Below are 25,933 nucleotides of genomic sequence, written 5' to 3' on the forward strand. Positions count from 1 at the left end.
CTAAACCACTCAAAAGTTATAAATAAAATATTAATAAACAAGAAATATGCAAAGCTGGTTTTGGGAACGACTAATTTAGCACTATTTTGACTTAGGCACATTAAAAAATTGTTAACAAAATGAATATACACTCAAACAGCTCCTTGCTAAGTGCATAACACGCTTGCAGTACCTATATGTCGTCTAGTCTGAGGTAACAGCTTTTAACTTGAAAGGTTGGGATACTTATAAACACACGGTAATGTAAGGTAAGTCTGGTGGTATACCCTTACTGTTCAACTGTATTATTAATAATTTTCAACATTGTCATTATGCAACTATTTAAGGCATAGACCCTTTTTTACGTTGACTTGTACTTTTTCCCAACAATATTGGGGATTTACATTTATAATGATTGCTTAATGGCTTAATATTTTTTTTCAATTTTTAAGAAGGGAAGGCAAGGCAGATTATGCTGGTATATTTTATTATTTATTCACTTTTTTAAAGCAGTTTTCGTCGCCTGGGAAGGCGTTGTCCGGCCCGAAAAGTTTTAACCGCATATCTGGTATATAATTCCTTAAATAAAGTGTTTTGTAAAGAGCCCACCGATATTTTGACCGAGTCTGCTACGTTCTCTGTAATTATCTGTATTACCGGGCAGCTTTGACTTTCTCTTTCCACAAGTCTGTCCGTGACAAGGATTGCATTGTCAACTGATATTATCATTTCATATTTATGAGAGGCACTGTTGCGTATTTATACAATATATAATCTTCAAGAACATCAAGATATTAAAACGACTTTTATGCCACCCAGATTTTAGAAACTATTTTAATATCAAATCCCGAATGTAAAATGAAGATGAATCGATTAGCCACAGATGGCTTGCGATCGAAGCATGAAATGATCTGATAAATATTATAATTGGCAATGAAAATTGAATTACTAAAATCTCCAAAAGAGTCATATACATATTTTCCCATCGTAAACCTACCTGAAAGTGGAATAGTCAGTGTTGGTCGAAATGAGTAAAATTAGCTTGGCTTAATATTGAAAAAAAGGTTTGATTGCTTATTGATTGGCGCTTCATTTTCAATTTAGAAACTGATGTTATTAACCAGAATTCTAATAATAATAGATTGTGCAGGAGCTTCCGTCCTTGGTCACCTTATTTAGAGTACCTGTGGGTGTAGGCAAGTTTCAAAGTTTATTGCAATCTACCAGTCAAATTGCCAAAAAAAAAAATTTCTAAGTAGAATTTATCAATAAAGTCTAAAATTTAGAATGCAAATCCATTTTTGCGGTTACATTCTTTCTGGTAATTTCCATTCCATATCTAGCAAAATGAAATCAATCTCAAGAACACACAACTGTTTACAACAACATCATTATGAAAACATTAAAATATGTCCTTTTTATGTGAAAAGTTAGCAGTGAAGCAGTTTTCCGATATTATTATTATTATTTATTGCCAAGTAGCGCTTCGAAATTGCTGCCATATAAACAGACACTCACGTTTTCTGCCTGAAGCCCTTTTCGTGTTCCCGCAGCTTCTGCCGTGACCGTCCGACTCGCCGTTGAGGATTTAGGCAAGGAAGAAGTCACGACGGATTTGGCATTGCCAACGATGTGGCTACTTTCACTCTGAGAAGGTTTTCCAACGCCCTAAAAAGTTATCATCCATAGAAACTCTGCGCCGAAATTCGGAATTCGAAATCATTTGATCAATAGAGGAATCTGTATATGCATTTGTTTCATTTTTATCAGGTTTTTCGCAAAAAAGAAAGAACCAATGAGATTGATTTAAGTGTTGATATATATATTGATGGTTAAAAGATTTTGTTGATCCAGCTTACAATGGATTTGTTGTAAAAACTGTGTGAAAAGCATTTTAACTCATATACGAATGCACTAGATTAAAAAATTTTATATTTCTATTTAGCTCAAAACGTATTCCTATTTTTATATCAGTTTCAATATTCTCAATAATTTTGGAATAAGCAAAGGTTAAGTTAAAGACATTTTTGAAAACAATTGTTTGTTTGGTCTTCTTTCACTTTGTTATTTTAATTGATAATTCCATTTATTAGTTTCTTTTTCGAAAATTTACTGAATATTCCCGAAAAAAAAAGGTTTGGTATTTACTGAGACAGTTGATATAGGCTGTTACTGTTCAATATTTACCATAGAAAATGATGAATTACATTCTGATATTTGAAAATATAAATTCCAATAATCATACAGGAATGGTCTTTTGCAAAGGTTTTCTGCGGCGTTGCTGATATTTAATGTGCTTTAAATGTTACGCCTAAAAAATATATGGGAATTTTTTTATTAGAGATAACAAATTAAAAAGAATACTACTTAGGAAAGTCATACGCAGCAATTTTAATAAAACATTTTTTTATTTGTGTCGCTTCGAACTAAATTTGTGAATAAATTTTTCCCATTTACAAAGCGGTATAATGGCCACGACCTTTGTTCATTCATTCGCTCCTCGAGACTCTCGGTCATGGTCCTGAGAAGACGTGCGCCGGAAGCTTCAGCTTTTGTTTACGTTATTACGTAAACCGTTAGTTAATTTAGACGAATTTTCGATAGATGCAAATCAGGCAAGGTCGGGTGAATTTCTCCAAAGAGTTTTGAGGAAGCGTTATCTACATATCACAGGCAATAAGTAGGTATTTAATAAAATATTTCAACCATCAATCATTAAAAAAATGGTGTTCTAGTCGGAATATTATTAAAAATTACAATCGCGATTATCTACAGCACTAGCAGGGATCCCCAGGATGTCCAATTTTTGTTTCGTTATTCAGTTCTCATAAAGTTTCACGCAATTTTTATGGGTCAAGTTTTTTCTTTTTAATTTGGAATACATTATTTTTTGAATGCTTTTCAAATAAGTTCTACAGAAAAATTTACTTATAAAAGAAATATTTTCGCTCTAACAACCTAGTTTTTTACTTATACGAACGTGGCTCAACTTATTGAAGCATGTAAAAGTTTCTTTAATAGTCACTTTTTCCTCTTAATTTTTTATTCATATTTATTATTTTACGCAATTAAAAATTAAATTAAAGATTTCCTAGAATATTTTCAAAACTATTTACAAAGTTACCTATAGGTAGTTTAACAAAATGTTTAATTATGTTAATTCGAAGCCGAGCTCTCCAAGTATGTTAATTTAATTAAATATTTTTAGCATTAAACGCATCTTTCATTTTGATTGCTATATCCGAATATATTTTATTTGTAGGTAGTTCTTTTTTTGCTGAAATATAAGAAAATTATTATACAACATTTATATTGTTTCCAAGGTAATTTGTTAGCAGTCACTTATTATAACTTGCTTAGTTAAAGAATTTCTTTGCTTCCAAAAACGACCGTTTCGAAGCAAAGTTCTTGTAGTTCCTGCAGAAACTTGATCAGAAGTCAGAGAAAAGATGAAGATGGGTTTTATGAGCATTAAAAATATCCTTTATTAGCTAAAGCTAAGTTTAAATATTGCAAACACACAATATATTGCCTATTACTTAACAGAAGCCAGTCGGCCTTATTATAATGAAATTCTTGTGAACAATGTAACGAAACCCCTGAAAGAATGAGCCGGTATTAAACAACTGTAGTGATAAATAAACATTTAAAATGGGATCAACATATTCTTTATCTGTGCAAGAAAGTGCGATGCATTGCAAATAAATTTTATCTATTGCGAAATATTATGTTAAGGAAAAATATTGTCAAAATAAATAAGAACTAAAAGTTCAGATTTTCACGAAATTATGTATTATGACATGACAATTGTTTCGACAACACCGTGTCTTTATTTAATTTGATAAATGGATTTTCATCAAGTAAAAGCCTCCGCAGTTCAATAAAATATCTGAAAAACATATATGAAAAAATACAATGCAAGCTCCTTAATCCGAATAGCCCGTTGCAAGGGGATATTTGAATTACCGACTTATTCTATCTACAGGGTTATTTCACACGGCAACTATTTTTTACTAATTACTTAATAGTGTCATTAAAACGGCTAAGAAAATAATCAAATTTTACACATCTCTTAAGGATCTAAGAGCATTTTTTGGTTTTACCAGGGGCATTTACGAGAGGTTGTTATTGAAGATCTTCGAAAGACAAAATGGTACACCACTAATTTTGTCGTTTAGTATGCAAAATTCGAGTTTGACTACTTTCTTTGATAAAGTAAAGTCAATAAATTTTCGGTCTCTCTTTTTTTTTCATAAAAATACTTGCAGAATCGTTCTGTGAAATATCGGATTTTATTAAGAAATACTCTGTATAAAAGGGCCAATTTTTGAAAAATATTGTTATAATTTATAAAGCACTAGTGGAATCCCTAATAAATTATGTAGAGGAGTACAGAACTATCATCTAGTAACACATAAATATATATTGCGCACTTTACTGAGAAAACCAAGACTGTATGCAACGAAGCTCTTGTACTGTGGGGATATACGTGAAATTAGAAGTTTGTATATAATAACTGCATGTAGTTTTGTCCATACAAATGAAAAATTTAACAATTTTATTTGTCACAATTACAACACGAGAGGAAACAATCAGGAAAAACTTTTTATTATCATATATCGGCCCTAAATTGTATAATGTAATACCTGCTAATTTACGTAACATTAAAGAAAAACAACGATTTAAAAAATTGTTTAAACGTTATTTCGGATTGAATAAACAAGCCTTTATGTGTCTGTTTTTATTTCGGAACTATGGCTAAGCTAAACTCTTGTCAGTGAACTAATAACACTTGTCAAGTTATCTTATAGTTCTCGATATGAGTAATTGAGGTGCCTTACTTTTCTTTTTTTTTTTTTTTGTTATATTGTTGGTATGGTATTTTTGTCTTTTCTTTTTCGGATATGGTTTCAATGTTTCCAAACCTTTTATTATTACTATTATTTATACTAATATCTAATCTTCTGTGATGACAAAAGTCTGGACAATTGGACACATACAGGTATTACTTTTCCAAGGTGCTAGATATATATAATAGTGTAGTGGTTATAAGGTTTGCTGTGTAGTAATTATTGTTGTGGATTATACTGAAATAAAACTTACCCCATCAATTTTTTTAGCTTGTATAAGAGCTTTGAACGCCGCTGGATAGTTTTCCTCTTCATCAACGTCTTCTTCGGAAATCTTTTTATTTCCAACTGTTCCTTTACTATTAGATTTTTTATATCCTCTGGAAGTATTAGGCTCCGTTTTCAACTTGTCTCCCTTTTTCCTCCTCGTTATCGTACTTTTCGAAGTAACCTCGTTGTATTCTGCAATCACCGACTCCTTGATCAGTGGCGCTCTTCTCGTAGTAGGTTTAGCAGTTGTAGTGGTTATAGTAGTTCTGAGAGTAGAAGTGGTAGGTCTTGCGGTGACTGGTACTGAGGGTGTCGTAGGAATTCTTCTTGTAGCAGCTCTCGTAGTTGGTGGGGTTCTTGGTTCTACGCTCTGCGTCATAGACACGCTTACCCGTGTAACAGCGCTCGAAGGTTTTTGAACAAACCTCATGTCGTTCTCCGTCGCGCTAGCTTGAAACGAATCGTTAACCGAGTTTTGCCTGCGGCTAGATCCACCCCTCGTGCGACTAGATGGAGCAACTACCCTCGATTCTCGATCAAATAAAGGAAGAACTTCCAACCTATCTTCATTTATTGTTGTAATATCACCTAGTCTACTTCGCGACTGGGTATTCGTTACACTAACACCGGATGCTATATTATTTCTTCTAGACGGCGTCGTTAAATCATCTTTAGAAACCAATTTGCTTCGTCTCGATGATATAGTAGGGAGTTCTTTGGAGCCGGTTACACTCTTAACACCGTAGTCGACATTCGTGTACCGCCCTCCGGATTTTGCTGTGGTAGCTCTTCTCCCGCTAGTTCTACTTCTTGTTGTAGTCGGTGACAAGTCTATAGACTTCTCCAAGTCGGCACCGATCCTTCTGCCAGTTCTGGATCTAGTATTAACTACTTGATATTCCTCCTCCGTGAAAATAGAAGGGCCTCTGGTTTTACTTTCGGCAGCGGAAACATCTTCGTACCTCCTCCTAGCACCTCTTCCCCTTGAGACTTGCACGTTGCTAGCTGTTTCTGCTCTCTGATTGGCGCGGTTAAGAGAACTTCTCGACCTTTGTATTGTGGCCGGTTGCGATTCGTATTCCACTGTACGTCCTCTAGTATTAGAACGCTGACCTCCAACCTGTTGCACTCTTCTCGACTGCGGAGGTTCAGTCGGTTTTAGAGGAGTGATGATTTGAGGCTCCTCTTCTACACTTATTTCTTCGATGGGAGCCTCGCCAGAATTAATTCCTGTAATCTCTTCCTTTAAATCTACTAATCCCTGTTCTAGTACTTCAGACGGGGGTTGATATTTGACGTTGGCTGGTTCTTCCACCACCCTCCTCTCCGGTTCATATCGGACGTCCTCAATGCTGTCCAACGCGACACGTCTCTGAGGCTCATATCTATCATTTGTTCCAGCCTCTTGAATTCTGTCCTGACCTCTATTTCTCGACGATGACCTTAGCGATTGTGTCTGTGTTAGATCTGAGTCGGAACCTCTTAGAGAGGGCAAAGGATCTCTGAGTGAAGGTTTTTGTAGCGGAATATCTTCCTCGTTTAATATTGGAGTTTCGGATCGTAAAGGGGTTGCTCTTTGCTGCTGGACTTCATTTCTATTTATTGTTCGCGAAGGTGAAGCCCGTCCGCTAGCTACCACTGCGCCTCTAGAAGCAGCAATGGATCTTATGGTGTTTCCGAAACTATTCAAATATTCATCGTCAACTCTTGAAGTGGTAACTTTAGCTGGCACCAACGAGCGCACAGCGTCACCGAAAGTACTCAAATACTCTTCGTCGATTTTTGGTGTGGTCGTTCTCGATGGTGGCGGTGGAGGAACTTCACCTCTCGCCGATAAAATTGCTCTAGCCGTACTGCCAAACGTACTAACGAATTCTTCCACCGCTTCGTCTCTCACCAATTCGACGGATTCGGTGGTGGTTCTTCTAGGCGGAATGACCGGATCAAATCTGCTCTCGGTTAAAACTCTCGGTCTGCTTTGTCGTCGAAATGAGTCGATAGGCGATTCGTTTAAAATTTCTTGCACAGCGTAACCCGTAGGCTGTTCTGTAGGACGACTTCTACGCTCGGAGCTACGACTACCCGTATTAGTTGATACTCTATTTCCATTGAAATTTGAAGTTCTACTGCTAGTTAATCCATTACTGGAAGATCGGGTTCCGCTAGTAGTTGATGCCCGGTTCCCGTTAATGGTCGTTGCTCTGTTAGCATTAGTAGCAGTTCTAGCCCTAGAATTTGCCCTTCTCCCTGAATCGGATAAATCGGAAGTGTCTGAATATTCTTGTGTGGCTGAAAATCTCGTTCGGCCCCGGCCCCTAGGTTGAGTTGTTCTCTCAGCACCATTTGTTCCCTGATCCTGAAAATAAATAAAGACGTTTAAGTTCAAAATTTTTTGTTAATAATAAAAAGCTTTCTATACCGTAAGGCCGGATAAACCAATTGTCATCCTCATAGAAATGGGACTAAATGGGAGTGACATTCGCATTATGGCAAATCTGGGGCCAAACAGCGGCGGTCACAGTGCATAACGAACTTTCGGAGGATATAAGGACAAACAAGTGCTGATGACATGATATTACTTGCCACCAACACAACTCTTAACTGCAGTTACGGAACCCAGCGAGTGCGGACTCAATGTTAAAAAACAGAAACGGCTTGTTATCAGTAAAGCTCAGGTGATGCAAGGTTGTAATTTGATCAGATACTTGTCTTGGCTGTCACACCTCCGAAGTTACGATTGGAATAGAGTAAGCCAGAAAAGCGTTCCTAAATATGCCGATGATCTTGGCCAGTAGACACTTAAATATTCCCTTCAGAACCCGACTGCTACGTTGCTATGTTCCTATCTATGTACTGTTCTACAGTGTCGAGGAGTGGACCCTCACATATGCAGTGTGCAAAAAGTTGGAAGCTTTCAAAATATGGGTGTATCGCAGGATATTTAAGATTCCTTGGACAGATAGAATTACGAAAATTGAAGTACTTTATCGAATAAACAAAGAAAGAGAAAACTGCAGCACTTTGGTCACGTTAAGCGTAATGACTACAAACTACTACACGTCATTATCCAGGGAAAAATAGGTGGTAGACGAGGTCCAGGACGTGGTAGAACATCATGGCTGAAAAATCTACGCCAGTGGAATGGACGTCTAAGTTCAGAAAGGCCACCGATAAAGTTCTTGAAGAAGAAGAAAAAAAATATTGTGTTCAAAATTAAACACTTCGGAGGTCTCCGCTACTTTAGTCACGGGTTTTCCTATTTTTAGATCGAAATTTGCTTTTCTTCTTGTCGGAATGTGAAAATAAGCGTTGGTAAAGTGTCACTTAAAACCGTAAGCTTCGTTAACCACTGCGACGGGCCACTTCGGACTTTTCCAGTACTTTCACGACTTTGGTATTTTGACGTTTATTAGTTCCAAAGGTCAAAATACACTGGTCGTAGAAATAGTATAGTGCATAAACTTCTTCAGTGACATTAATATTATTTTAGCATTATCTATTTTTCACTATTTTGATTCTCGGTGCAATATTTGCTGTCAAGCGAACTCGTTTCGGACGTTTATATGCGTTTAAAAATAAACAAAGAAATAATTTTTATTGTTCGCTGGATTAAATTACCGCAATTCCTATTGCACAAACTAATATTGTTAATATAAAAAAAAAACGTTCCAATATCCGCCGGTCGTATTCCAGTTGAAAGAACAAACGTTTCAACTCGAATTTGTTGTCAATATTTGCTTGACTTACCGGTTTAAGTCGGTGAAAGTGGCTACAAAATAATAAGTTTAAACTGATGTAGTTCCTTAGTGATTTAGATTCGATAGCGCACTTTTGCACGTATTCAGTCACATTTGAAATATATCTCTGACCTTCGCTTAATCGTTTATCCGAACTATTTGCTAAATATGCAATATTATACGATAAGCTTTAGTTATGGAAATACTTTTAAATAATTGGTGTCGCATTTTTAAAGCTTGGAAGAAGTGAAATCATTTTATTGTTACTTATTATTTAATATATTATACGTATATTTATAATTTTATGAGAAATTCATTATGACATAATTCATGGTATAAAAATTATACCAGATTTTTTTTGCAGTCAACAATCCAATAATAATGGAAAAATATTCCAAATCAAGTATCGTCAACCCTCTTGTTAAAACAAGTATTAAGTTACATAATCAATCAAATCCAAATTGAAAGTTTAAAAACGCTTTTTTTTTCTTTTTGTTTCTAACATAACATAATATTTAACAAAACATGTTAGAAATAAATTGGTCTTGTATTATCAGATATTATTTTTGATAATGCTCGTATCAATATTTAGATCACTGAATAAAAAATCGCTTCCTGTTCAGCAAAAAACTTCTTGTTTCTTAAGATCACGGTCACATTTTTTTTTTTAAATCCACTATAATACTACTTTCAGACTTAGTTTCAAATACGGGCTATTAAAATTTAGAGGAAATATGGAAAAGTAGAATTGGTCTTGACAAATCTTGTGTTAACTAATGAAGTAATTATAAGGCACATTATTAAATTATGAAATAAGGATACAACATTAACGTTTCTGTAAAGTACATACAGTTATGGTTGTTGTGTTCAAATTGCTTGCTATGGCTAGATAATATTATTCAAAATACAAAAAATATAACTCCGTTTATTAAATAAATAAATTTTCCTAATAAATTAGTAATGTCACCTTTAATTCAACCAAGTAAGTATTCTTTTTTTACAAAGTTTTGACTTTACGAACATAAAATTAATAATTTAGTGTGACTTGAGACCTGTGAGTATAAAGAGATCGATCAAGGGACACGACAAAGACGTTCAAAGTGTTGTATTTTTCTTCAAGACGCGTATATTCGTCATGATCGAAAAAACAACTGATGTGCGAATACCGTTAAAATTTGAAATTCTATAGTCAAGGTAAAATCGCAAATAATTACAACCACGGTAAAATTATGTGTCTGGTCAGATTAATGAAAGTAAAATATTATTGAGTCGTAAAAATGTCTCTTTCGCTTTCGTTTTTATTGCTATGTTCTAGATATTTTTGCAAATTATAGCCATGAAATATTGTTGGATTATTTGTGGCGCATTTTGATATGAAATAAAGGGTTCGTTAATATTTGGTTGTGCAACGGAAATTTTTATGTATCATTGGTTTGACTTCTATATCTATTAATTGCGACATAATTCTAAAATTAATTGCATTGCAATTGCAACCTAAAATAAAATGTTTTTTATTTGCTTTCGTAGCATTATTTTAATCTGTGGCCGATAGAATGTCTAACTATTTTGTTATTAAGATATAGTCGCTCGAAGGTCGGCCAGTATTGTATTAATATACTAATGTACCGTTGCTCATGAAGAAACTAAATATGATCATTTTTTAAGAAACCATTTGCCGTAATGAGTGTATATATAAAGCAATTGTACTTTTCGTTAATACTTCGAAGGAAATTGCATACACGGTTTCTTAATTCTCCTATTGCAATGCAATCTGAATTCGTTATGTTCATTTTAAATATTCAATAGTTGTTAGATTTACAATTAAAATTATTATGACTTTTGAAACTATTCTAGTTAAAAAGTTAATACTTTAATGAATTCATATTGGCAACTCTCTGTGAAAAAAATCTATGGTATTATAATAACTGTGATTGGTGGTCATGCACTGCCGCTAGATATGACCATGACGGATTTTAACTGTACTGTACATACTACATGCGTCACGGGAATGTGGACTATTAATGTACAGTATCAGAAGACCAATAAATTTGAGGTCGGCAAAACGAATCAAACCATTATTAAACACTATGCCTTGATTTTTTAAGCTTGGAAATTTAGGTTTTCCAAATCAAATGTATAATTGCAACAAACTTTCGGAGTCCACTTAAGGATATATTTGAGAATGTAAAATAGTGGACTGGGACGTATGCAATTAGAAGCCATTTTCTTCGTTTTTTTTTTAGTTTTATCCTACCTTATACCAAGATAATTTGAATGATATGCAGGGCGGATGTATCAAAATTTACTGGAAATTTTCTCCGAAACTAAAAACGTAACGGCTAAAACCCACAAGCTAATGGTCATTACGTAAAACTCGAAAAACGCATTACAAAAAGAAAATTGAAAATTCTCTGGAGAATAAGAGCTATTATTGTGTAGCGAATACTTGAAGTCACTTAAGGACGAAACGTTGGGAGACACTATGCAGTTGCAATGGATCTATTTTTATATGGTAAATTTAAGGAATTGTTCATGATCAACAACGTTATGCCGAAAGTTGAAATAAGCGTTGCTCTGCAAAACAAAGTATTTGAAGTTGTAATATACGAAATGCGAATTTGATTTTAGTACGACTCTAACAAACATGTCCCTTAGAAATTGAAAAGAGGGGTTGCAGTACAGAGCAGATACAACAATGCACATGGACTTGAAATAACCGATGCCTGTGATGGCAATGAAAATTAATTTTAATTTCTTTTACTATCCCGCCAATTTGAACAATTACAATATATATTTTAAGCATTTTCCTATTGATAATTAAACATAACTACCTAACTTCTGACCCTATTTAGAACATCAATTAATTATAAAAAAAATTGATTATATAGTTAAAGTTATTTTGTTTTTATATTTTATACCGTTCATGTCGCTGCCTATGACCGAAACAGCATGTCGTTGATCATAAAGAGCGTTCATTAATTTTACTGAGGACAATATGCGCCGTCGCTAAATGTATTAAGAGCTTAACCAGAATTAAAAAATACGGTCTCATTATTTGCGTCTATAAATTTACAATGCAAAACAAATCACTTCATTCGAAGGAAATTGTATGTACCGACGTTTACTTTTAACAAGGTCGCACCGAGAAAATAGACCACCAGTGTTAATTTTATCTAACAACCATAACTGCATACTGCGTTCTAGAATATTCCTCTAAGCCAGAGTATACAGTTAGTTAGATTAACAATATAAAATCGTTCAACATAAGAAATTCTGTAAAAAGCTTGTTTTATTTAGCAAAATTGGAGGAAAGTGTTTAAGAGCTAAATGGCCCAAAGCAATTTATAAAATACTCAGTGAGGGAAAATTTTGATTCGTCTAAGTCCAACTTTCTTTTCATAATTGTGAATTTCGAAATATTCTGCCCAAAATATATATCTTCCCGGTAATAAAGATCTGTGATGATTGTGATTACTCTCCTCTGAATGCATATATTAGCGGTCATAATGTGTAATAAGTGAATCCAAACAATGATGTCGCATCGCAGAGCATGGCAGCACATGTTATTAAACTACTTATATTAGCTTCAATTAAACATAGAGTATTGCTGCAATAATACTGGTGGATACAATATATGCATAACAGCATCACGCAGTATCACGACTTTTGTTTAACAAAGTTTTAACCGGTGGACTTTCACTATCAAAAAACTTCGTTCAATTCGAGGAGACTGTTAAAACGTCTGCGGTTAGTCGTGTTAGTTTTTGACTCAATCTGGGTCAATTCCGAGCCCAGTATTACGTATCATAACTTTCATTCTCAAACTGTTCTATCTATCTCGTATTTGTATACGTGACGAAAAGGAGTAATCCTTAATATTATATTACAAATACTATTTAGGTATCTGGAACTAATTAAGCTTATGTTCTGCCGAAAACACTTTTCAAATCATAATTTTAAAAAATCATTAAGTTGTAGTGATGGATAGTGTAGTAGTCCTATCGTAATTTACTTTTTATGACATTATATATGCTCCTTCGAGGGTAATGCAAGACGTAATCAGCTTATACAGAATTGTTGTGTACGTTTGATTGGAGGTGTCATGTTCTGCCTAAAATACCTTTCAAATCATAATTTTTAAAAATCATTAAGTAGTAGTGATGGATAGTGTAGTAGTCCTATCGCAATTTACTTTTGGTAACATTATTTATGGTCCTTCGAGGGTAATGCAAGACGTATTCAGCTTATACAGAATTGTTGTGTACGTTTGATTGGAGGTGTCATGTTCTGCCTAAAATACCTTTCAAATCATAATTTTAAAAAATCATTAAGTGGTAGTGATGGATAGTGTAGTAATCCTATCGCAATTTACTTTTGGTGACATTATATATGGTCCTTCGAGGGTAATGCAAGACGTATTCAGCTTATACAGAATTGTTGTGTACGTTTGATTGGAGGTGTCATGTTCTGCCTAAAATACCTTTCAAATCATAATTTTAAAAAATCATTAAGTGGTAGTGATGGATAGTGTAGTAATCCTATCGCAATTTACTTTTGGTGACATTATATATGGTCCTTCGAGGGTAATGCAAGACGTAATCAGCTTATACAGAATTGTTGTGTACGTTTGATTGGAGGTGTCATGTTCTGCCTAAAATACCTTTCAAATCATAATTTTTAAAAATCATTAAGTAGTAGTGATGGATAGTGTAGTAGTCCTATCGCAATTTACTTTTTGTAACATTATATATGGTCCTTCGAGGGTAATGGAAGACGTATTCAGCTTATACAGAATTGTTGTGTACGTTTGATTGAAGGTGTCATGTTCTGCCTAAAACACCTTTCAAATCATAATTTTTAAAAATCATTTAGTGGTAGTGATGGATAGTGTAGTAGTCCTATCGCAATTTACTTTTGGTGACATTATATATGGTCCTTCGAGGGTAATGCAAGACGTATTCAGCTTATACAGAATTGTTGTGTACGTTTGATTGGAGGTGTCATGTTCTGCCTAAAATACCTTTCAAATCATAATTTTTAAAATCATTAAGTGGTAGTGATGGATTGTGTAGTAGTCTGCTTTTTGTAACATTATATATGGTCCTTCGAGGGTAATGCAAGACGTATTCAGCTTATACAGAATTGTTATGTACGTTTGATTGGAGATGTCAGATGGTAGGTAGGTAGGTAGGTAGGTATTTGGTGATAAAATGAGGGAAACTGGGTGGTTCAACATAAAGAAAAGGCGATATTATCTTTTTTTTTTACTATTTAGTAAAATATTCAGTAAAATTGAAATTAAAACAGGACTCCTCATAGACTTACCATTTTACCTTCTACAATATTTAAAAAGGCTGCTCGTAAATGGCTAGGCAGTTGAACTGAAAGCGCTCTGTATATGCTTCTTCCATATAAATAAATTGTAAATACGTTTTTTTCTTCTTTTTTATACGGCAATTGTAAATTAAGTGAGGAAGTATAACTTCAACTTCAATAATATTGAATATACTTCCAAATAGTTTTGGTCAGCTTATTGCCAGACTAACTATATTTTTGCAAGTGCTAGTTAAAAAATTAACAAACACTATAACTTGTTAAACATTAGATAATAATTTTCGAGTAGTGCAAATATTTGGAAAAAATTTAATGTCAAGTTGATATATTTTAATGTGGAAAAACATATTTTTCTTGGGGTATCGGTAGTGATGGGGGCTCAAATGAAAAGGCTTTTGCAGTAGCACCCAAGACTCCAAATATTTAGATACAACAATTTTTAGAAATTTTTTGCGCCCTTTGATTTCAATTAATATTGCGATATTTTTTTCATTAAATTTGTAAAAACATTTATAATTTTATTTTAACCTATTATTCCATCATTGTATTGTAGGGTCAATACAACAAAACACAATAAACAATGAATATAAACACATAAACAATAAAATTTAATTCAAAGTTTCTGTCCCAAAATCGTATGTTTTAATTTAAATGAAAATAAATGCGTAGGTAAGATATTTTTCCCAAATTGACACACGTATACTTAGTCGTATGAAAATGGTTGATTTGCAGTTCCGATAATCTTCAAATGTTTTACTAATGTCCCATAGACATCTCTATCTTGATGGCTTGCTGTTTCAACTCTGATAAAGAAATCTTTGCGAATAGTTTGTCGAAATTCCAATTTCAAAATTAGTGTTCAATGCAAACTGTGTAGACGGAAATATAAGTCGGAGAAATTTCCAAACAATTTCCTACTTCAAAATAATAATTTATGATTAAGAGATCCCGTAATATGAAATTTATAATTAAACCCGATCAGATATGCATTTATTTACATTACAAATATTCGCCGGTATTTTTAAATGCAGCAACAAATTGCACGTATCGAGTAACCTACTTCCTAGCTGAGAGCATAAAAAGCGATTTCAGTTTATATAACTATGCATACAGAAATAAAACCACCAATCGGTGCAAATGAAAGGATATTAAATTTAATGGTGTTTATCGGCGTTTCACATACTTTAAGTAAATGTCCGGCCTTGCAAAGTACCGCACAATGACTTATGAATTTTTCTTACAAGTTTCTAGATATTTTAAGGAAGATCCCATTCATCCTTGCTCCTATTCTAGCCTTCGGATTATCAAGCGTCAATGTAATAACTGGAATAACGCCTTAAAAAATAACGCATTCACCTTGTACGGTTTTAAATACAAGCAAGTGACCTTTTTGGATCGGACACTCATTATTTAATAACCTGTTCTTGATTTTTCGGTAACTGCGAATCAACTTCTTGATAATTGAAATTGCTAAATATTTCCTGAATACAGTTTAACGATGGAGTGTGGAAAATTGTTATTGTACTGGAACAGAAATAAATGTTTTTTCCACAAGTATGTTAAAGCTTAAAATATACTATAAACGTATGTTCCAAAATACAGGGAGGTACAGGGTGTCAAAGTTTTTAGAATTTTTTTTTTAATGCTGCTGATTTCTGAAGCAAATTGGTATCCGAGGGCATTTTAAGGGTCCTCTTATTAGAAGTCGTTTGAAGTAATCTACCGATACCAGTGTTTAAACAATTTTCTAAAATAACATATAATAAAATTAAAAAAAAAATTTCACCTAAACTTCCACATGCTACTGTAATACTATTTACAAATTTTCTGGATTTGTAATGACTAATTTAATACATTGTTTCTAAACAACAAACACAAAAGAAAATTTTGAAACTGAAGTATTTTAGATCACACATTTATAGTAACTTTTTACCTCTAAAACATTTGAGAAATCACTCTTTGAAATATCAGTAAACTTATTAAATAGCACCATGTGTATTCGCAAAGGCACAATACTAGTGCGCAATTGTTTAAATTTATTATTCCGAGTACTCCCAATTTTATTGTAAATAAGAATTTAAAAGTAACTTTTATTAAGTACAAGGATATAGACAGCAAATAGGTTTTTATTCACTTCCTATTCTTTTCAATCTCCTTTGAAGAAATTCAAATAGCTGGATATATTTTTGACAACTTTGTTTACTATTTAACTAATTTTACTCTTAGTAGTATAAAAAAGAAAGAAAAAAGAAAATGGAAAATTTGAATGAAAACACCTTGTTTTGTTAAGGTTAAGGCTTCTAAAATGGAATTTAATTTAATTTAAAAGGCGACTTTTTCGCCAGATGTAGGTGCTACCATTTTATAAAAATTTAAAGCCCGAACGTTTCCTCTGCAATGTTGCGTTAATCTCTTTTGAAAATACGCTGTTGATATGTCGTTGAGAATTTTAATATTTTTGTTCATTTATAGACGAGAAAAAAAAATGGTTTTCATAATGTTGATGGATTTAAGTCATTTATCTAGAAATAACCTTATAAAATCCACAAGATATCCTGAAAAAGTCCATACAAACTGCAGTTAGAGAAGCAATAGTCGCCGAAAGTGAAAAATATTTTCTGAAAGCCATTCAATTGACGACGGTGTAATAGCCAACCGTCGAAACTTCATCTATTAAAGAAGATCTGTAATTATCCGCTTAAAAATAACTCTTTCATATATAAAGATACCCGTTTCGAAACGACGTACTAATATTTTACGAATTTCTCCATGATGACACAACCATTTGCATGTAATTTGATTTTACCGCATCTCAACCATATGTTTTGAAAATATGTGGTTCGAAGCCCGTCACACGCAAAGATTTCTCAACATTAGATTATTTTTTATTGTATTTTATTACGCCAAAGACAAAATCTAAACACATTTTATTTTCTGAGTAATCCAAGGAATAAACAATTCGAAAATAATCTGAGATAAAACTTATTAACAACCAATTTTTGTTCAATACATGACCTAGTAGAATTCTCTATAATTTTTTTGCAATGGACGGGACATTCAACGGGTTTTTATAATATTTTTGGCCCACTTTTACTGTCCTATATTTCGAGCAACCTTTGCACACATCGGTATTGCAGTCCGTCTGTCACAAGATTAATTTGATACCTTTAACAGGCATTTCCGTATTGATGATGGAATAAAGTCGTTATTTGGTTATCAAAATATGAAACAATTATCAATTTCTTTGGTAACAGACGTGTGGTATTATTTAAAAATAAACAACAATAGGATAATCATACACGCTTAAATGTCACTTCCCACTTAGTGAATTACTAATTTCAATGTTACCTAACGTCAATTATCAGATTTGCATAATAAAAGAAGCGAATGAAAATTGAACAATCTCAAGCGCCAGAGACCATTTTTGGGGCATTTAGCTGTTACAGATTTGATTTTATTCGAAACCACGAACCATCTCATTAATAAAAATATGTTACTTACCGCTGGGGGCGCTCTTGTTCTTTGGCCGGAAATTTGCAGGGCAAAGAAGAAAAGCAAGAGAAGGTGAAGAATCTTCATTTTGATTCAAATTGGTTAACTAGTTGCGGTGCAGATCAGGACCATCGAGAACTTTTTATTCTTCATGTAGTTGCTTTTTGTAGGCAATGCCCTGAAAAAACAGAATAGAAAATCCACTAAAAATTATATTCATCTCATACAACACAAACTAAAAATGGCGATGGTATGTGTTGCTTCTAATAGATCAATTGAAATAAAATTTAAAATAGTATATTATGAATCACGAGTTTATTTGACACGAGTGGAGCGAATGTTTAATAAACGAGTGACTTATAATATATTATGCAACCAGTGCGGTAAGCGGCATTTGACTCACGAGTTTATTTGACACTAGAGCAGCGCAGCGGAGCGAGTGTTTAATAAACGAGTCACTTAAAAAGTTTACCGAACATGTTGCATACTATACTTTTTCTACTACCGTTAGTTTTTGAGTACATTTTCGCAAAACAACACAAATACATTCACTGACATGACCGTCAGAATTGACAAACGTCAAAATTCAAAGCGTGGGAAATCTCTCCGAAAACATCCGATTGCTCACAAATCCGTGCGGAAAAATCCCGGAAATATCCGATGTGGCTCGGATTCTTGCGTAACCGACGTGGTCAAGTGACGCTTCCCGCTAGATCGGTTTGTAATTTGGTATTTTATAAACGGGAGTAGAAAAACACTCTTTCATACTTAATTTCCGTGCACTTGGAGATCGTTAGTTTGAATAACATTTTATCAGAATCAGCTTTTGCAAAATTTATGTTCACAACAATTACTTGATATTGCCAATCATTTAATAATAGATATGTGGTGATACACTTATACTTCATAAACAGTTTTACTCAGAAGTTTCAAAGTTCTCGGAAATACTTTCTATTTATTTTTGGAATTTTGGTTTAGAATTTTGGGAAAAGGGATTTTATTGTTCTCTCGAACAATTATCGATTAGTCGATTAGTATATAATAGTATATTAAAATATGTTATTCACATAAGTTATACCACAGAATGTGTTTTATTCTTATTCAGTCCCAATAAACAGCAAAATACTTGTTACACAAATTTTCGTACTAAGCACCCTAGAAATTCGATAAAATGACCCAATGACTTGCGTGTAAAACGTTCAAATTCAATTAACGAAACGAAGCCAAATTACGCAATCGGCAATGCATCCCCATTAGATATTAACTAATTATTTCGTGTGTTTTCACTGTAATTAAGAATTAAAAATTACGAAATATTTGGCAACTTTAAATTTGCCTACGATATGTTATAAAATCATACAACGGCAATTACAATCCGTGCATTTTAGGTGGGTATAAAGTATTCAAATCTTAATTATTAAAAAGAAACTTCAAAATGTTCTGAAAAACGGTTACCATCGCGTGACGAACGATGCAGAAAAATTGTCCATTAAACTTGATCGACTTATCCCGTAGCCTTAACACAAAACAGTCGTTAATTTAACTTAACGCAATACGAAATTAAAACCACGCCCGGGAACGTATTTTGACAAAATTTTGAATTGTATCTGAAGATATTTTGAAAGTTACTATCGAATGGTTTGGAAGACTATGAACATTTGTTTTTCTACGGCTGCTATGAAAAGGCACGTCAAAGAAGATCTGAAAATCTCACATATATGACAATATAAAAATACAACCGTTAAAATAAAAAATAAAATTATGAAAATTGTATTTTTGCTTTCTATTCAGTCGGAAAAAAACGTATGTATTCGTTGCAACACTAAATATAATATTACAATAATTAATAATTAAAGGTTAATTAAAATAAATATTTACTAATTTGATTCGGACTTTGTAGGCATAGACGCGTGAAAAATATCTTGAATAACAGTTTGTAAAATCTGGATAACCAAATGTTAGACTAAAGCTGGACTTGATTTTGAACGTTTATTGACTTCATGACCGAATTGCTATGAAGACATCGAAAATTGTAGTTATTTTGATTATCTTAAAATTTATTCAAGGGGCTCTGAAGTCTCGAAACTCAGACCCAAAAAACTATTGGGTAGAGTCGGATTCTTGGAATTATTTAAACCAAAGCTTTGAAGCGTGTTTATATAAGTCTATTTATATTTCTTATTCAACTATTGAAGATGACAGACCGATTTCTGATTAGTTTAATTAGATTAGATAAATTTTCGAATACTTAATTGCTCACTTATTTTTTTATACGCCGCGTAACTTTGTGTTTAGAATTACCCATTTTATAAATTTGGTTCGGAATTGTTATGCCTATTATGATTTAGAAATGGAAAGTATTTGACGGCTGACTGATTCGGAATTCAAAAAAGAACGTTTATTGTGGCGAGTAAGGTGCGTGTTATATTATTGTAACTCCACCGAATATGTAAATTTGTTAACGTTTAATGTACGTGTTGCGCAATAACTTACTAACACAAAAATCAAAAAAACGAAATAAAACAATAGACTCATTATTTATTAGTTTACCTCAGATATTGAAGAACAATTTTTAAAATTATTCTACACAATAAAGTATACCGGGTTAGTAAAAAGTACAGTAACGCTTAAATATCCTCAAAATTGAAAAAGCTGAAACGGTAATATGCAATACCGAGGAGTTTTTTAACGTGCAGAATTTAAAAAATGCTAACAGCAGTGTTGTCAGATTTACCACTTTTACGTCACACCTCATAATTTTGCTATTTTAAATGGGATGCCCTATTTATTATTTCTGCAATGAATATATCAACTTTGGTAAGGTCTCATAATTTCAAAATTATGTTTCTTTTAATTACAAAACTACAACAACACCGCTTTTTCAGTCAAAAGTACCGGAATGCTTAAATAGTATTTCCCGAACTGCCAAAGCTGGAAGGATAAAATTCAATGAGTATAAGTTAATGTACATTGCTTTTTACTGAAAAAACGGTGTTGCCGTAGGTAGTTCAGTAATTAACAGAAACAAAATTTTGAAATTATGACATTTTACTAAATTAGACATGTGTAATTTATTATAACAAAAATAAATGGTACATTATTAGAAGATATTGTTTGAGTGTTCAGTAACATTTTACTGAAAAAGAGGTGTTGCCGCAGTTAAGTAATTAAGACAAATAAATTATTGAAATTTGACAGTTTATTAAATTCGCGTATGCGCAATTCATTTTCAACAAAAATTACTGGGGCATTCCATTTAAAATAACAAAATTATGACTTTTAAAGTGGTCGAATTCTGCATGTTCGAGAACTCCCAGGTATGGAATTTTATTGTTTCAACTTTGGCAGGTTTGGAGACATTTTTTTGAGCGTTCCGAAGTTTTCACTCATTCCATTTAAGTGGTAAATCTGACAACATTGCTGGTGGTATTTTTGCTTTCCGCATATTCAAAAACCCCAGCCCCCCGTATTACATTTTACCGTTCCAACTTTGGCAGTTTTGTAGAAATTGAAGCGTTCCAGTACCTTTTTCCAGAATTTCAGGTTTTTTTACGGACTGACCAGTACCATCATATTATTACATGCACGAATCAAAGGTCTAGTTAACTGAACTCAAGATATTCAGAGATAGATCAGTGTAATTGTAATTTTGATCAACAAATATAAGCGTAACAAAATACCAGTTATATTATATGGCAATATTCCGCCTTTCCAATCTAACCCAAATGCTGTACGCCTTTGTGCGAATGAATTAACTGTTCGCCCGAATAAAAATTTTGATTTTGTAATCGCGTGTTAATGTTACTTTTCACGTTAGCAAAATTAAGTATTAATTTTATATGCACAAACCAATTCTAGAACTGAGAAGTTCAAGTTTGACTACCTAAATCTTGATATTGGAATTTTCCATACAGTTAGAACGTTCTTCTGGAAATTGACCTTTGTATAAGTAGATACATAAAAATTGAAAGACAGAGCCGCTATTATTTATTTGTTTATACTTTGATATTTTGCAAAAATATTTTGAAAAAATAATTTATCTACATAAAAACGTCAGAAATCTACAACACCGAAAATTGCTTTTCAATTACACAACAAGAAGCAGACCGCAAAAAAAAAACAATTAATTAGTATTGGAAACGGTTTTAACAATGTCATTTCTTAAAATCGATCAAAGCTAGATTGTAACGAATTTGATAAAATGTGCCCGTAAAGAGTTAATTTACTGACTATAATTGAAGCACAATGTGGCTTATAAAACTGAAATACGAATTTTGTAAAAAAAAAAGTTTTAGTTTAATTCGCGTTATTAAAATGGCATTTATCCACACTGCTTCAAGAAATTCGCGCTCCAAACTAAATGCTTAATCTTAAATTATACAAATAAAACAAAAAGAAATAACAATAAACAAAAAAGAAAAATACTGTTTAAAAAAGATTAATGCCGGATCTTTACACCTCATGATTCAGGCTTATAAATGGATGCTTTGATCCAGATCTTCAAAGTTATCAATCAGGATTCGTCCTCCAAGCAGTAGGACATAGTACCAACTTGCAATAGATACCGTCGAACTACTGTTCTTTGAGAGTGTTCAATATAAAGCGATAAATATAAGCGCTTTGAAGGTCACGTCTCTCTTTATTCCATAAACTTCTATTCGGATTCTCTACTCTCAAAAAAATTTAAGTTAATTGACAACATTTCATATTTTACTGTTGTCTACTGGTCTTCCAAAGTCAGCCTTTAGCGTCTTCGTAAGGCTTGCCTGAGATTCTTTTTGTAACGTTCATAAGGTTGACCATATTTCTGCTGTCCTGGAGGAATTACGCTCGAAATTTGCTGGTAGCTCAGATATTCGTTCAATTAGCACTCGCCGTAAGGCACTGCTCGCTGTTCCCAAGCATATTTTTACTCAATTTAAACGCTGCTTTAGCTAAAACGCTAACAAAGAAACTGCCTCTTCAACTTCGATCAGAAACCTCATTAATAACATTTATACAAAAGCTTCGGCAACACATTTGTCACAGCAGAGGTGTTCTTCTTATTTACTTTTTTTACCTCTTTCATTACGTTTCTATTCAGATTTTTCATAGTACCGTTGATAGCGACGTTGAAACATGATAAACTTACTTCTAAATTAACATTAAAATGATGAAAATTAACCCGTTCATTGCAGACATGTAGCCCACGACGTAAGAATTTTCACAGAAGTCGTTTTATACAATATCAGCGCTTGTTTTTGAAACAACCGGTATATAAATTGGTGCGTTAATTATTCTGAGCAGTGGGCAATCCGTTTAGAAAATTCCTATATTAAATAAATAATAATATAAATATACAAATAAAATATACTATCGCACTTTGTTAGAGGCCTGTACCTTTTCTCAGGATCTACTGATTTTAGAAAAAAAAAGGTTTATACCAAAGTTTTATGGTTTAAATTAACAAACAACAGTAACTGTAACAATTAAATTAAAAACTAAAGTAAAACAAAATAGAAAATCTACAGTAGGTTTTCAACATGTCCACCATTTTGAATAATGCAGGTTGTGTAAACAACCTCTATATGGTCTATAGCATTAGAAACAAAATCGGTGTTATTTAGTTGGACTACAGCTTCTCTAATACACTTTTGTAGTTCATTTACCTGTTTACCCTAGTACATCTTTCTTTATAAACCATATCTTTGATTCTCTCTAACAGACAGAGCTGGACTTTTCGAATTCGACAAAAAACATTCAAACATATCTGTTTGTTCTTGGACCATATACATTTTTAAATCAAGTAATAATATTGCTTGATTAAAATCACATCTGTCAAACTCTAACTTTTAATTATAACGTCACTAAAACAATTATAAACAATTGTTTGGTTACCACAGCCTACTAGGGTAAAAAGTAAGTTTCACAATAATATCATTATGCCCTTTAAAAAACTGGGAATTTTTTACTATTACTGAAAACTTTATTTAGATATGCAAAATCTTAATAAATTGTCCCATCATTCGTTGAAACAGTCATTAAAATTAAATAAAATATAAGAAAGATAGGCCATTATAGAATTCTTTAAAATAATTAGGTGTCAGTATTTTTTGACAGCGAAACCAAAACATTTAGGTATAGAACATACATATACCAAATTATAGGTATTTTGACCCCTTTGAGAAAAAATATCAAAAACATGGGCGTCTCATTAAAAAAAATGAATACTGCAAGTTGAAAGAAGAAAGTCTTCTAAAAATGTGTTTAAAATTTGATCAAGTAGTCATTACTGCCAGCAGTGGAAGTCCATATTTACTAAGAACAATTTTGCATAAAAAAATATATATTCTCAATTTCTGTTTAAACTGCACAAAATTAGAATCAGTAGTTTCCATAAAAGTTACCTTCATTTTCGGCAAGGATTCTAAAAATATCAAATAATACCTATAGAATATTCCGCATAAAAATTTAAAACTCATGTCGGTCCAGCACTTATCGACCATCCGGTATATATAACCAATAAATAATTTTAAAATCTAATTTAAACCATAAAACTTTTCCTGAGAAAAGTGCCCACCCTGTACACGTCTAGGTTTGGAAAGAAACGGTTAAATCGGTTAAATATCAAAATTTTCATCCAAATTAGCGACTTCCTGTTGCTGTTACAACTCACCGGTTATTAATACTTCGCTTTATTGCAGCTGATACACTTTCTCACGTAGTTTTAACAACACTTTCTTTAGCATTTTCTATGTTTAAACATTTGATTATGATGCGCGTTGTAACGAATGCCATAATCACATTCGCCTAAGTTTGTTTGTCCTCTTAATTAATATTATTTACAACTTAATTTCTGTCAAATTAGCGCAATGTGGAGCTTAATGAATATTTTATTTCATGGCTGTACTTAAGATGGCTAAGCATATATTTTTTAAAAATACATTTAAAAGCTTTTTCGGTACCTTTTAAAAATAAAAGGTTATAAAAACGGGGAATTGTATTATCGCCATTAAAAACGTAACATTCAATGGAATAGGTGGTTTTAATAGCATGTATAAGGGTTTCAAGAATGATGATAATACGTCCGAAATGAAAAAAATACATGCTCATTAAATTGGTTATTATTTAATTAATTCAAAAAAAAATGAATTAGCGATTTATGTCTTTTAAATATTATTGCTATAGAATTTAACATAGAAAAATAACATGTTCAAAAGTTGATTCTCAACTTGACCACTCGGTTTAGCTACAAATAATAATAATAGTATTTTATGGTTGATTTTAGCTAGTGATCCATTTCCAAGTAATGAAAAATTCATAAAAAAACTTACACTAAATTTTTGAAGGTTATAACATTAAATACATGGCAGTCCTACAGTACGTAGGTTAATTTAAACAAATCCAAAAAAATAGAAAATAATTAATTGCGCAGTAACAGAAGTTAACCAATAGGCACTACTCTAAAGCCATTTCTCTTATGCTTCAGATGATGATGATAAGAAGAAAATATCTAAATAAATGAGAACTAAAAGTTCAGATTTTCACGAAATTGTATATTTTGACATGACAATTGTTTCGACAACACCGTGTCTTTATAAAAAAAAAAATGATAGAGCGTTGTCGAAACAATTGTCATGTCAAAATATATAATTTCGTGAAAATCTGAACTTTTAATTCTTATTTATTTTGATAAATGGATTTTCACCAAGTAAAAGCCTCCTCAGTTCAAGAAAATATCTGAAAAACATATTATATGAAAAAATACAATGCAAGCTCCTTAATCCGAATAGCCCGTTGCAAGGGGATATTTGAATTACCGACTTATTCGATCTACCGGATTATTTCACACGGCAAGTATTTTTTACTAATTACTTAATAGTGTCTTTAAAACGGCTAAGAAAATAATCAAATTTTACACATCTCTTAAGGATCTAAGAGCATTTTTTGGTTTTACCAGGGGCATTTACGAGAGGTTGTTATTGAAGATCTTCGAAAGACAAAATGGTATACCACTAATTTTGTCGTTTAGTATGCAAAATTCGAGTTTGACTACTTTCTTTGATAAAGTAAAGTCAATAAATTTTCGGTCTCTCTTTTTTTTCCATAAAAATACTTGCAGAATCGTTCTGTGAAATATCGGACTTTATTAAGAAATACTCTGTATAAAAGGGTCAAATAGTATCTGTCCCATCTTTTATAAGTACATAAAAGGAGAAGGTTTTGTCACGCATTTGTAGGTAATAGAAATTAAATTTTGAGTCCTGTATAATACATAAATTATATTTTGTT

General features: G+C 32.6%; 1 protein-coding gene across 14 annotated transcripts in view; it reads right to left on the reverse strand.

The window, feature by feature from the left end:
* LOC132705633 (mucin-2-like) overlaps positions 1–25,933 on the reverse strand; it is a 52,473-nt gene that overhangs the window by 26,060 nt on the left and 480 nt on the right. For all 14 annotated transcript variants that reach the window (XM_060676344.1, XM_060676342.1, XM_060676346.1 and 11 more), the window contains exons 2-4: positions 17,672–17,840; positions 5,083–7,455; positions 1,498–1,647 (exon numbers count right to left, since the gene is read on the reverse strand). In XM_060676344.1, the coding sequence (XP_060532327.1) occupies positions 1,498–1,647; positions 5,083–7,455; positions 17,672–17,749 (2,601 nt within the window). In that variant the 5' untranslated portion in view covers positions 17,750–17,840. The remainder of the gene's footprint in view (positions 1–1,497; positions 1,648–5,082; positions 7,456–17,671; positions 17,841–25,933) is intronic.

This window comes from Cylas formicarius, unplaced genomic scaffold, assembly GCF_029955315.1.
Source record: "Cylas formicarius isolate icCylForm1 unplaced genomic scaffold, icCylForm1.1 PGA_scaffold_7__23_contigs__length_41026272, whole genome shotgun sequence".
Lineage (NCBI taxonomy): Eukaryota > Metazoa > Arthropoda > Insecta > Coleoptera > Brentidae > Cylas > Cylas formicarius.